Source organism: Sebastes umbrosus, chromosome 2 (assembly GCF_015220745.1).
Source record: "Sebastes umbrosus isolate fSebUmb1 chromosome 2, fSebUmb1.pri, whole genome shotgun sequence".
NCBI lineage: Eukaryota > Metazoa > Chordata > Actinopteri > Perciformes > Sebastidae > Sebastes > Sebastes umbrosus.
In genome coordinates, this window is record NC_051270.1 from 26,878,124 (window position 1) to 26,891,577 (window position 13,454).

The 13,454-nt window shown below is 39.6% G+C and overlaps 1 protein-coding gene across 3 annotated transcripts in view; it reads right to left on the reverse strand.

Moving 5' to 3' along the window:
- mrvi1 (murine retrovirus integration site 1 homolog) overlaps positions 1–13,454 on the reverse strand; it is a 46,113-nt gene that overhangs the window by 12,352 nt on the left and 20,307 nt on the right. For 2 of the 3 annotated variants that reach the window (XM_037748338.1, XM_037748331.1), the window contains exons 21-28: positions 7,173–7,391; positions 3,006–3,112; positions 2,849–2,910; positions 1,583–1,747; positions 1,252–1,329; positions 1,110–1,159; positions 873–929; positions 54–497 (exon numbers count right to left, since the gene is read on the reverse strand). In XM_037748338.1, coding sequence (XP_037604266.1) covers positions 54–497; positions 873–929; positions 1,110–1,159; positions 1,252–1,329; positions 1,583–1,747; positions 2,849–2,910; positions 3,006–3,112; positions 7,173–7,391 — 1,182 coding nt within the window. The remainder of the gene's footprint in view (positions 1–53; positions 498–872; positions 930–1,109; positions 1,160–1,251; positions 1,330–1,582; positions 1,748–2,848; positions 2,911–3,005; positions 3,113–7,172; positions 7,392–13,454) is intronic. The other variant, XM_037748344.1, reaches the window with a different exon arrangement.

Sequence of the window (13,454 nt, forward strand, 5' to 3'; positions counted from 1 at the left end):
AACATTTTACAGAAGAGGCATTTGACTACAAAAGCAGGGAACTGATGCTTTACCTCTCTGAATTTAGACAGTTTCTGTACGCCCCCCTGCTGGACGGGGAGGTCCTTGTACCCTGAGGACTTGAAGACAGCATCTGAGAAAGTATCCTCCGCTGTAGGAGGGAAACTCGGGCCTCCATTTCTAGAATTAAGGCCGCCTACAGTATCCCAGGAAACAGCCCTCATAAGTGGAGGGAAGGCCCCGATCGTCTTGATCTCTGCTGTACAGGGGGCCTGTTGAGTAGGGGGTCGGGGGACGGGCTTGGCCACCCCTGTGGCCGGGGCCTGGTTGGGGTTTCGGCCCGAACCTGGTCCCTCGTCTGCTTTACCGACAGCTGGAGGACTCTTAGGTACAGCAGGATCACAGTTCTCCTTCTGAACAGCAAAACGGGGCGTCAGAGTCCCAGAGGACACTTTCCTCTTCTCAGAGGGCTTCCAGTCCACCAACAATCTGTTGCCCTGAGGTTGGCAAGATAATAACTTTTATTAATATATTTAGCATTCATGTTGTGTTAATAAACCTGTATTATTTGAATTACAATTATGATGAGGAAACTGCCGCACACTATCAGCACCTTCATCGGGCAAACCATGAGGGAGCAAAATTTTGTGCAACTCCATCTTGTAGATGTTGAGATATTTCTCGAGATGAGTGAAACGTTAAGATGTTTTTTCATGTTGACAGTGTGCGGTAGTTGACTCTTGTTCTTTTACATGACTTCACTCTTCTACAAATCTTTCTATCAGGCGTGCATTAGACAATGTTAAGTTAGTCATATTAGTAAGTAAGTTCTATCTGTGTTAATAAAAAGAAACACAGCGAGCGAATCTGACCTCCTGATCCTGGGTTGTTAAGTCAGGCTGATCCCGCACTGAAGGACCTTCCAGATGCTACAAGAGTGTTAATACATATTACTTGGACAATTTAAAAACACAACAAAGGGAAATACAATTAACACTGCCAGTTTTAATTGGGGAAAATGAGCATGCATCAAAAATATCTGCATAATAACTCATGCCATTGTGAGTAAAAGCTGTTTTTATTAATAGCATTATCAATAATTTCTTTACCTGCCCAACCGACTGTGGGCTGACATAGGTGGCCTCTGTGGGTCCTCCAGCTGAAAGAGCAGAAAACAACCAGTAAGTAATAGGGGAATAGAGTAGTGAGTTATAAATAAGTCATAAATAGTTGTTTTAGATAGTACATTACCAGTTTGAGGAGCCACAGTCAGTGAACTGCTTCTAGATGAACACGGTGAGGATGACGGAGTTGGAGTTGGAGAGAGACCTTTAGGGGAAAAAAATATTTGGGAATTAAACACATGACTTATTGAGTTCAATGTGACTTTCGACCCCTTTTAAAGTATTAAACTAAATCAGTTATTGGTAAATGAGTTTACCAGAGAATACTCAGAAACCCTCGATAATATTTTAAAAACAAAGTTAAACTCACTAAGACAACAATCAACTCAAAATGATCTGCTATGTACAGTGTGTGTGTGTGTGTGTGTTTGTGTGTGTGTTTGTGTATTATTCACTACCTGTGGGTGAGTCAGTGAGGGAGCGGCGGCCGCGGCGTGTCAGGAAACGGTCGCTGACCTTCTTGGCCTGTTGGAGCAGCTCCAGGTTCTTCTGTCGATCCTCCTCAGAGAGCTGCAGCTCCGGCAGCTGATCTTTCACCAGGTCGATCACATGACCTGTACTGTCTAAGAAAGACAATACACACATGTAAACACACGCACACACACACTGCAGTTATAGACAAACAGCTATGTTAAAGGTCCATTGTGTAGGATCTGGCGGTATCTAGTGGGGAGGTGAGGAGATTACAACCAACTGAAGGTTGTTTGGAGCAGAGCCAGTGTGTAGAGTGTGTGTGTACGTGGGAAGTGAGTGGTGAAGCAAGAGAAAGAGAGCGGCAGCGATGAAAGCGAGTAACGTTATCGACTCCGGCCCAAGCATGAAAAGTTATCAGTGTTTGGTTTGTCTGTTCTGGGCTACTGTAGAAACATGGCGGAGCAACATGGCGGACCCCATGGAGACGACCTGCTCCCTATGTAGATATAAACGCCTCATTCTAAGGTAACGAAAACACAATTCTTATTTTCAGGTGAATATACACTAAAGAAAACAAACTCATTAATATTATATTCCATTTTTGCCAATAAATCCCCCTAAATGTTACACACTGGTCCTTTAAACAGACATTAAACATCAGGTCATAAGGCTTTAAAAATATACATTTTGTACAAAACTTTTTGGGGAACAAGAAGTTAACAAAGTCTGCGAGCGCTTTTACATTTTAAGAAGATATTTAAGTGTAATTCCTCTCGATAAAGTCTCATGCCAATGAATAATTTACATATTTAAATTTTTACATTTTAAATATGAGCCAATAAATCAGGTGATGAGGTTCGGCCAAGTCGGTGATATTTTTTATCTCCTCTTCTCTTCAGAAAAGGGCAACAGGCTAAACATCAAAGATAATCAAAGCTGCACAAGCATCTCTGGCATGTGGGAGGACACACTGACAGATTCATCTCCCCGGACGCCAATGACCAAACTTAGTCGAAATGTGGTGAAGCTTCTTGTTTAACTACACAGCATTATTTTGGTTTTATTGGTTCTATCCATCCTGGGAAAGACACATCTTTCAACAAAGTTACAAATGTTCACTTACAAACAGTTCAATTTGGTGCTGGACTAAAGTAAATAGATCTCACAGTGTTGTGGTTATATTTAGATAATTACAGCTACAGTGTGTGTGTTTGTGTGTGTGTGTGTGTGTATACACAGGGTTCACCCACCGATGGTGGTGATGGGTCCTCCGGAAGAGTTTCTGGCGAGGCGAGCTCTGGGACTGTGTGGCCTGAGAGAGAAACAGTAACGATACAGACACATTGTCCCTGTTTACAGCCAAAATAGAAGAAAACTATGTCAATGTTTGAGATGGTGGATGATTACCTGGTCTGCTCCAGGGGATGTCCATCTTGTTGGACAATAGTGGCCTGCTGTGGGTAGACGATGGTGGGGGCGGTCATCATAACAGCTCGACTCTTTGCTGGTGTAGACTGCAAAAAAAAACACAGCAAAATAAAAGTGTCAAAGATAAAATAAGGTCACAGCAAAACTGGCATAGGTGGGATATATATGTTTCGCTTTCATCTAACACAACTTTGTTTAGGAATATGCATTATATAGCACTATATTAACAGACATAATAAAGGTATTAAAACTGGATTTTTACAAAAACTCCTCAATAAGACAGGGTCTCAAAAGTAGGTAAAAACACAGTTTATATTGTGCTACAGTTGAGCATATTAACCAAATAAATTAACATTGAATCGAGTGACCACAAAGAATGAAGGTGGTACCTTTGATGCCCCCTAAAGAGTGGTTGGACTCGGGGCTGTTATGCTCTTTGACCAGCTTGTAACTGCAGGGACTCCACAAATGGGCTATTTGCACAAACACGAAAGATTTCCCTTACACTATTGTGACCATTTTAAACCTTAAATAACGATCTGTTCAAAAGACACTTCAATACTTGTCTAAATGTTGTGATAAGCAGCTTTGGTTATATAAAGGATGAGGTTGAGGGTGGTAACCCTCACTTCAAGCAGGTGTGTAAGAAAATATCGAATATCACAATATTATGTTTTGTGATACTGTATTGATTCTCAAAAACAATGTATGGATTTTCAATTAATAGTTTACATGCAAAGATTAACTCAGTTAATACTTTATTTCATTGGCAAAGAGATGTGTCCTCTCAAAGCACAGCTAGGATGTTGGATGTTACAGGGACTGTGATACATGCAAATGCAGATCCCGCTGTTCTGACTGCATAAAAAAGTAAACTTTTTTTAATCACATTTTATGCATATGGCAGTGTGTTCTTTATACTACTACAGTTTTCCTAAAATCAGATTAAAAAAATTTCAATCTATCGCCTTACTTATAGAATCGCAATATATTAAATCGTAACCCCTGTATCATGATACATACCGTATCGCCAGATTCTTGCCAATACACAACCCTAACTTCAAAGAGAATGTCCTTAAAATGCTTTTTGATTAAAAGAAATAGGTTTGTGGTTTGTTCAGGCGGGCAGCTACAGTAGCCTAAAGCCTGGACTGGTTAACTGCTGCTGTGAGGTAAACGCTGGAGAAGTTTTCAACAGCGACTTTTTGCTCTGCAGTGTTGAGTTATTAAAGATGAGTCATTTGTTAGAACAAGAGACACAAAATAATGAGTATGAATGTCCCCGAGTGAAAATGAACAAGAACAAATCAACACAGATAAATTATGTTGAATGTGAACGTTGTCATAAATCTGTTTACAGGAACACTCCAGCGATTTATAACTCTCAACGGAGACTGATGAACGGTCAAAATCGAAGCAGCGGAGGCCGAGACGTCCTGACTTTTATTCTCTGGTGTTGGTCAAGCGTCAAAGAATACTAGATCCTACACCTCACATAATGCAGGCTGTATGTCCAGAACCACACAACACATTATACAACTATTTCCACAGGCTACTTTAGACTCCTAGTGACGAGTAAACCGAACTTCAAGTAAAATCGGTGGAGCAGCCCTTAAACAATTTCACAGTTTCAAACATTTGGAAAACTTCACATCTTCTTAAGTTATAGGTCGTTCACTTCCTGTTTCATAAAATCACAAATTCTTGTCCAACCATAAAAGGTAAGTAGGCAAGTAAACACAGACTGAGATCAAACAGAAATTCCCTAAGAGCTCCTCTCAGCTTATCTTTGCACTGGGATCCAAATAAAAGGATTCCTTCTGATGGTAACACTGCAGCTGTGCTGTAGTAAAGGTGGAGACTTTTATAGTGTTGGCATATGCCCTGAAGATTGGATTACACGGCTTCATTACATTCTGCAGAGATGTCTTATCTAGCCTGTGTGTTTATCAGCGGAAGACGATGTTCTCAGACTGTTTAACACTTTGCTGTCTGTAGGATGTTTGCTGAATCTGAATCTGACCCCTTCAAGATCATATTCTGCTGAAAAAGATCTTTAGAAATAGAGAAAAATCTCTAATCTTGGGGGTGCTCATGATTCAACCAAACTTTCCTTGGTGCCCAAGTCTATAATGCATTATAAACATAACTGTTTTATGTGTTATAATCTGTTTATAGTACATTATAATCACAGTTATAAGCACTCAAATATTCAAAATGCTTTATAACAATAATCATAACACATTATAAAGCATTTTATAATGACCTATAATGAGGTCAAGTGTCATAATACTTCATAATTGATAGTCATTCACAGACAACTTTATTTTGCAAGGATCATGGTGTATTATAATTCTCATAGTTGAAATATATAATTTAATATATAATATAAAATGTTATAATGCATCATAATCACTGTTATTATGCATTATAATATGATTATAAGTTACTGTAAGTGGTCATTGTTTGCTTTTAAGGAACAGTGTGTAACATTTCGGGGATCTATTAGTAGAAATGGAATATAATATTCAGAACTATGTATTCATTAGTGTATAATCACCTGAAACTAAGAATCGTTGTGTTTTCGTTAGCTTAGAATGAGCCCTTCATATCTACATAGGAAGCGGGTCCTCTTCACAGAGTCTGCAATGTTTCTACAGGAGCCCAGAACGGACAAACCAAACATATCACCTATCACGTTTTTACGTTACTTGAAGGCCACCGTAGTTCTCCGACACATTTGTGAAACTGTGGTAACGTGAGCCGCAGAGTGCAAAACCGTGGTACCGCCAGCCGCCATCTGACTTCCGTTGCTCCTAAAGTAGTGTTATTATGGTAAGGATGGACTCTGAGCCTCAAACTGCGTTACCACGGCTTTGCACTTAGCGGCTCACGCTACTGCAGTCTTGTAAAGGGAGGAGTGAGCGGAGGGGTACTCAGTTGGTTGCAATCTGAAACCACACCACCAGATGCTGCCAAATCATACTGTACCTTTAAGAAAAAATCCATTTTACATTTTGTGTGTTGTTCTCGCATAAATTGAATGCTTTTTTTCACTTTATTTTAAACAAACAATGACCACTTAGAGTGAATTTATAATCATATAATAATGCATTATAAAAAGATTCTAATGTATTACAACTATGGGAATTATAATACACTATGATCCTTGCAAAAAAAAATGTCAGTGAGTGACGAGCAATTCTGAAGTATTATGATACTTGACCTAAGTTATTATAAAATGCTTTATAATTTGTTATAATTATTGTGATAAAGCATTATGAATATGTATGAGTGCTTATAACTATAATTATACAGCTCTTTAAGCAGATTATAACGCATTATAAGTATGTTTATAATGCATTATAGTCTTGGGCGTCATAGAAATTGTTACAAGATTGAATTTCCATTTACTCCTACTGGTATCTAGCCACGCTGATAGTTTTAGTTTGAAAAAAAATGTAAATGTAATTTGGGTGAGTACACAGTACACAGGAGGAGTACTTGCTCTAGCTGGGGTTGCCAAAGTTCCCAGATCCTCTGATGACCTCAAAAATCATCAAGCAATTAAGTTTTTTGAGGTCAAGTCAAGTTGATTTTTATCTATATAGCCCAAAACATAACAAATCACATATTTGCCTCAAAGGGCATACAGCTGACATTTAGAGAGACACAGTCTTCATGAGACACACATCCTTTTAAAGCAGACTTCAAAGACTCATAAAATATCCAAGAATCAGTGGAAGTACAGATCAATTTTAACATTAGATTTAAAAAAATACAAGTACAGAGCCAAAATAGTCAAATATATCCGAAGTCAAATGCCAATATGATATGTAGACTTTGTAGCTGCGATTGTTTGTGACTTCTCTGCACAGCATAGCCTCAGCTTGATAACCAAAAGGAACATTTGTAACAGAAGCAACCAGAGAAATAATAAGTGTCCTCTCACTTACGAGGGATTAATCAAATGCTTCTACTGCTAAACTGAAAGCAGCATTTTGAAGGCAAAGAAGAAACCTTTTTGTGAGTTCAGACGATCAGTAGCAACACTGATAGAATTTCCTCACCGGAGCCAAACGGATTATTCAGCATCAGATTTTACGGCCTCACATGCTTTTTCCAAAAACAGAAAGTGACACTCACTGTACTGGGAGAGCTGGAGGAGCTGTTAAGCTCCTCGGGGGAGTCCTCCTCTTCCTCGGGCAGTGTGGGCATGGTGGGGAGCAGTGGGGGACGTGAGCGGGTGTGTGGGAAAACAAAAGGACTCTCAGCGGCGCAGGAGGCAGCACAGGACTCCTCCAAGTTATGGTCACTTTGCTCAAGAGGAGATCCCTGTAGGGAGTGTTCCTCCTCTTCCTCGAGCTGCAAGATCATGCACACATGAAGACACAAGCACGTGTATGTTATGCAATATGCATGAGTAGACACATACTGTTTGCATTAGATGAGTAAATGTGAGGGTAACTCTTCCTTAACTATTAACTCATTCTGCAGGAAGTCTTTTCTGGTTAACTACAGCTATAAAAAGACACCATAAATACATCCCAAAAATAGCTTAATTCTCCATTTCCTAGGAACAGCAGTTTTAGCTAATTTTCCCAGACAGGCTGCTACATCAGAAACCAAACTCTCACAAGAGTACATTCATTTCCTGTGAGAATATAAGGTCAATATTAAATACTATAGTGAATAAAATGCCATGAAACATTAAATGGGCCATGCTATCAATAGAGTACATTGGGTGACACTTGTTGCACAAGTTCAGCAAATTCTTTAAAGTATAATAAATCTATTTTTGTTTCATTAATACCATGAAAAATGTGAATATTCACGTAAAGGTGTGGAGTTTTTTACCACTAGTAGAGCAATGTTTGTGAGTCCCCACTGCGTTTGTATAATGCACAACACGTTGACGAGGACGTAAGATACATGAAACACAACCTTTAAGAGTACTCTTAGGATGTGAAACATAATCCACATCCTGCTGTTGGTTTCATGCTATTCAACTGATCTACAGATGGTGGTAACACACCAAGGAACGATCAAATGTTTGGTGAGAAACACTGAACGTCTATATAACTTTTGTTTGTTTACAAGAAAAAGTCACAGCACACCTTTAAATTTGTGAATATATTTACGTCACTGTGAAAATGGAAGGGAAAAAAGATGCATTAAGGATAGTGAAACATTGATTAGATTCTTCTAGACTCAAGCAGCAATTTTATTATTTTATCTGAGTGATGCTCAGCGGAGCAACAAAGAAAAACTGCAACACTCACGCAGAATTCTCTGCTTCACAAAAAAAGCAAATAAATACCACTCATGCCTGAGCCTCGAGCCAAAGGTAAGTATGTTTTTTTTCCAGGCAGTTAACGTTTCGACCAGTAGCACACTGGGATGACTGGGATGCACTGGGTTGTTATACAACTCTGCTACATTCAGTGTAACTTGCTCTCACAGGCTGCCTGAGGCAATGATCTCCTGAGGGACTGGCTAACACAAACAGAGGGGCTTGTATGAAATAAATCCTGTGTGGAACAAACATGGAAGACAACCGGGAGGAGAAATCATTACTCTACACTAAATGTATTTTAACTTAAAGCTAATCAACAGTGTGAATTCATTAAAACTTAACTAACTCTTTCCTTAGAGGTGGAGGAGGCTGTCAGTATTGTTATAATAACAGAGATGAGACTAAAGACTGAAGAAAACTGGCCAAAGATACAACAAAATATACAAAAGCGTAAGAGGAAAGCCAACAGCAAACAAAATGATGCAGCTCTCAGCTACGAGGAGAAAGAAATTTACTGATCAATCACTGCAACTGAGGAAACTGAAAACAGGAGTGCTAATTTGAACCAAAGTTAGCATAGTGAACACTGCATATATTCTTGACATCAGCTAAGTACAATGTAAATGTTTGTTCAATTAGAACCCATGATGGTCCATGCAAATATATTTTGGTGGAATATTTTATTTGCTTATGTTCAGATCTCTCCCACATCAAAAACAACGCCTGTGCTATGCTGCATATATAATAGAGGTGCAACCATAGACTGTATATAAGAAGTGGACGTAGTCACCGTGACGTCACCCATTGGTTTGTGGACTATGGTTTTGAAGCCTCGAGTTCGGCATTTTGGCCATCGCCATCTTGGTTTTTGCAACCAGAAATGACAGAAGAGGGTGGAGCTAAGTACAACTGAATGCTGAATAAGACATAAAGGTTATAATTAACATTCGTGAACTGAAAACACACTGTGAAAGGGTTAAAGTTCTAATACAAAAACACAGACAACTCCCAGACCTGACAACGCCGTGGTAGCAACCTGTCAATCGCAAGGTAGCCACGCCCTAAAGCATACGCTGCTTTATGGTCTATTTGACTCTAAATGGGATCATAATTTACTAAATGAACATCATGCTGTATTGAAGAAGACTTGAAACTAGTGATTGAGACCATAAACTCATGTTTACAATGTTTACTGAGGTAATAAATCAAGTGAGAAGTAGGGTCATTTTCTCATAGACTTCTATACAATCAGACTTCTTTTTGCAACCAGAGGAGTCGCCCAAAAAACCCAAGGATATTCAGTTTACTGCTACAAATACTCACATTTGAGAAGCTGGAGCCAGTGAATTTTTGTAGTTTTTACTTTAAAAATTACTTAAACGTTTATACAATTAGCAAAATTCTTGATTAGTTTTTTTTTTTGTCAATTGACAAACCGATTAATCGTTTCAGTCATTCCAACTGATGTTTGCCATCAATGCTGCAGCGGTTACCTGGCTGTCTAAACTAAAGAGAAACATGACCTAATTTAGTTAAATATTATGTGTGCAACGTGTTTGAACTCACAGCTCCTCCCTTTTTAGTAACACATTTATGCAAAACTAAATGCAGAGCAGATTTAACCCCTTTGAGCGCAGCGCAGTCAGAGTCTGTATGAACTATTGTCATGGGTTACTGTATTGGATGCTAATGTCCCCCCATTTGTTTAGTCTCACCAAAAATAGACAGATTTACATATGCATGAGAGCAGCACAGACGTGGCTGTGTTTTTACCGCCAGTGATGAACAAGGCGCGTAGGCGAGTGAAAGGTGTGATGAATTATTGCTTATTTCAGAGGTATGGCATGCACTTTACGCAAGGACAAATCCCAGAATATGCAGTGTGCTGTTCACTGTCATCACAAACATGACAAGTTCTTGGGAACGTATAGGCACAGAGAGGCTGTGAGTCACTGGGGAGGAAATGGGTTGTTTAGCTGTCTCCCAGCGAGCTGCGAGGATATTTCCTGACGACAAGAATACTGTCAGACAGCATTAAAGTCACTACTCTTTCCCAGCCTGCAGCAGCATTTAGTACAGACATTTCAACACTTTAAAACTCATTCATACCTGAAAGTATGAACTGTCTTCTCAGTCTACTTCTTCTGTGATTAGTTATAAAATCAGAGCACAAGAGGTCAGCTGTGAGGTCGTATACTGCTTATATAAATATGAGAGTGAGTCTCCGAATATTTCTATGATTATCTAATTGCCTCTGGAGTTCAGGGCAGTCTTGGTAACAACCACCTGCATTTGTCGTGACTGATTAAACATATGAATCGTAAACACTTGATTTATTCTTTCATCAATATTGTACTTTTGCCACAACTGTAACTATTCTTTTTGTCCCCTAAAAAATGCCACATAAGGAAAATAATTAGATAAAGAACGACAACAAAGAAATCAGACGTAATTCTAATAGTTTGTATTTATACTGCCATGTCTGTTGTTCTCCTTCTTACTAAGCAACCAAACAAGCTTACAAATGCAGCTCAACAAGTTTAAATGTCTTTTGAGGACAGATTCCTGACTCAGCCCAAACAAAGATACCAACCTGCACTGCAGGAGGCTCCACGGTACAGACTGTTTCCCCAGCAGACCATGAGACTGAGATAAATATTGCAGAGTAATTGAATCACTCAGATTGTTTCCTGTGGGGGGAACAGGACAGAACATACAAGCCTGAACACAACTCCTCAAGAACAATCCTGCTCTTATAGCATACCCTCATCATCACCCTCATCTTCTAAAATTAAAACATATGTGTCCTTTACATCCATCAGTCACAATTAACCTCTCATTGCTGCCAGGCCTATAGCTGTCTCTTCCCTCACAGGGCGACGAGGGGACCGGCAACCTCCTCCTCCCCTCCTATCTCTGTTACATAAGCCCACTCCCTCTCGCCAGATTTGTTTAAAATTTGGTTGTGTGAAGCACAGAGTACAGGGCCAAGCAGAGGAAGTGGTTGCCACAGAGTCACAATATGAGATAACAAGACAGAGGGTGAGAAAGACAGAAAAAAAAGGATCCACAGAAAGATGTACAGTCAGGTGAGGGAGCAGTTAAATTTAGAAAATGTACGATCACAAACAAAGAGGAAGGAAAGATGACACACTTCGCTGACAGATTATGTAAACTCACCCCAGCAGCCACAAGTCAGACTCTCAAAAAGTCCAAAAACACACCTTCTTGCACAAGTTTGACGCAGCTACAGAGACGGATAACAGAAAGCTGCACATCTCCTGCGTCCAGCTAAAACCATCACCCACTAAGACCCCACTGCTCCACCACGCAGCCGACCATCTGAACCTGTCCACAGAGAGCACGCACGTTACCTGAGTCCACCACTATAGCGCCGTAGAGAAACACACACTGACTTCCCACAGTCAAACTGTCACTCTCAGCCGTTTCCTCCGAAATCTCCTCTATCCTCGGGGCTTCTCCTTCCTTCTCCCGTCCCCTCTGTTCCCTGGCTTTTTTCAGCAGCAGCCTCTTTTTCACTCTTGGGAGCTTTGACCATTTAAGGAGAAGGGCTCTGTATGCCTCTTCGGGCTGCTGTGGAGTGTGTGTGTGTGTGTGTGTGTGTGTGTGTGTGTGTTTTCTCAGGCTGCTGCTCCACAAATCATCCGAAAACTAAAAACCTGAAGAAAGTTAGAAAAGTATGTTATTTTTTCTGCAGGGTTTGTTTGGTTTCTCTAATCATAGTGTGGGAGCAGTATAGGAGACGGTCATGTGTGTTGTTGTATGCGAGGGCATGTTTGTGAGAGAAAGATAGATAGTTAGATTGTGTCCGTCCGATTTGTGTTTACTCTGCAGCCTAAGAGGAAAACACGACATCCACTTGCGAGCTCTTGAAGTTCATTATTGTTTGGTAAACTGCATTGTCAAACCTTGCACCATTTGTGCTGCTTTTTAGTGGTAAGAGATATGGGTTTTTAAGTGCTGCGATCATCCTGAAGTTTGTTAGGGGAAAAAAAAGTAGAAGAGCACAGCAGCACACAGAGTCACATTGTTTGGAGCAACACAGCTGACGTTCACAGCGAATTACAGCATCACAGTTTGAATTAACGTGAGCTGATAATCTTAAGTGCTTCAAAGTGAAGGAAACAGTTTATCAAAGGAGCAATTTATGCCCAAAAGTCAGATGTTCTTATTGTGGAGCTCAACTGGAGTGAAGATCTTCTTTTAACTTATTTAGGCATTGAGGTTGTGTTGTTTTCAGATGAATGTATTCAGATTATAGTAAAAGTATCAGTACAACAATGTAAAAATACTCTGTCTTCAAAAACGTAAGTGAAAGTGACGTATTAGGATCAAAATATACAAAGTATATATATAAAGTAAAAGTACTTGCTCTGCAGAAAAAAGGCCCTTGTGACATATTATCATAATTTGCATTGCTATTAATACTGATGCATCAGTGCATGAGGGTAAGTAGCATTTTACTGTTGTAGCTGGTTGAGGTAGTTTTACTTATTTTATAGTTAAGTAGTTTAGTCCAGTGGTCTACAAGGGGGTCACAAAATAAGTCTGAGAGGTTGTGAGATGGTCAGTGGGAGAGGAAAGAAGAAAGAATCTGTACCATTTTTTTTGTATTTTTCTCAGATTTTTGATTTATTGTTAGATATCGGATCATTAAACTCCTGAGCCTCGAACTGTTAGCCAGCTGAAAAGTTTCGAAGGGAAATTTCTCTTTAGTGGAACCGCTAACAACTTACCCTGAAAAGTGTTACGGGGCCCAAAGTATTCATTGCTTTTTGGTACAGGGCAAAAACGTTGGGAACCACTGGTTACATTTTGAATTTTATCTATAGAGGATGCATTTTTGTAGGCCAACCAGGAAGTCAGCATCGCCTGGTTCCCTCAACAAAAAGCCAATGGGTTTTTTCCATTGGGTTTTGGATTATTGCAGAAAATAAACTCTGTGGCAAACAAACATTTAAGCAAGGTAATCTTCACAAATTAACACCACTTTTATGATTTTTGAAGCGTGAATGCAATCGTCAGAAGTAAAAAGCTAACGTTAGGCTATAAACGTTAGGCTTCAAAATAAACAATAGGGATATTTACTGACGTATTTTATATCGAAGAAT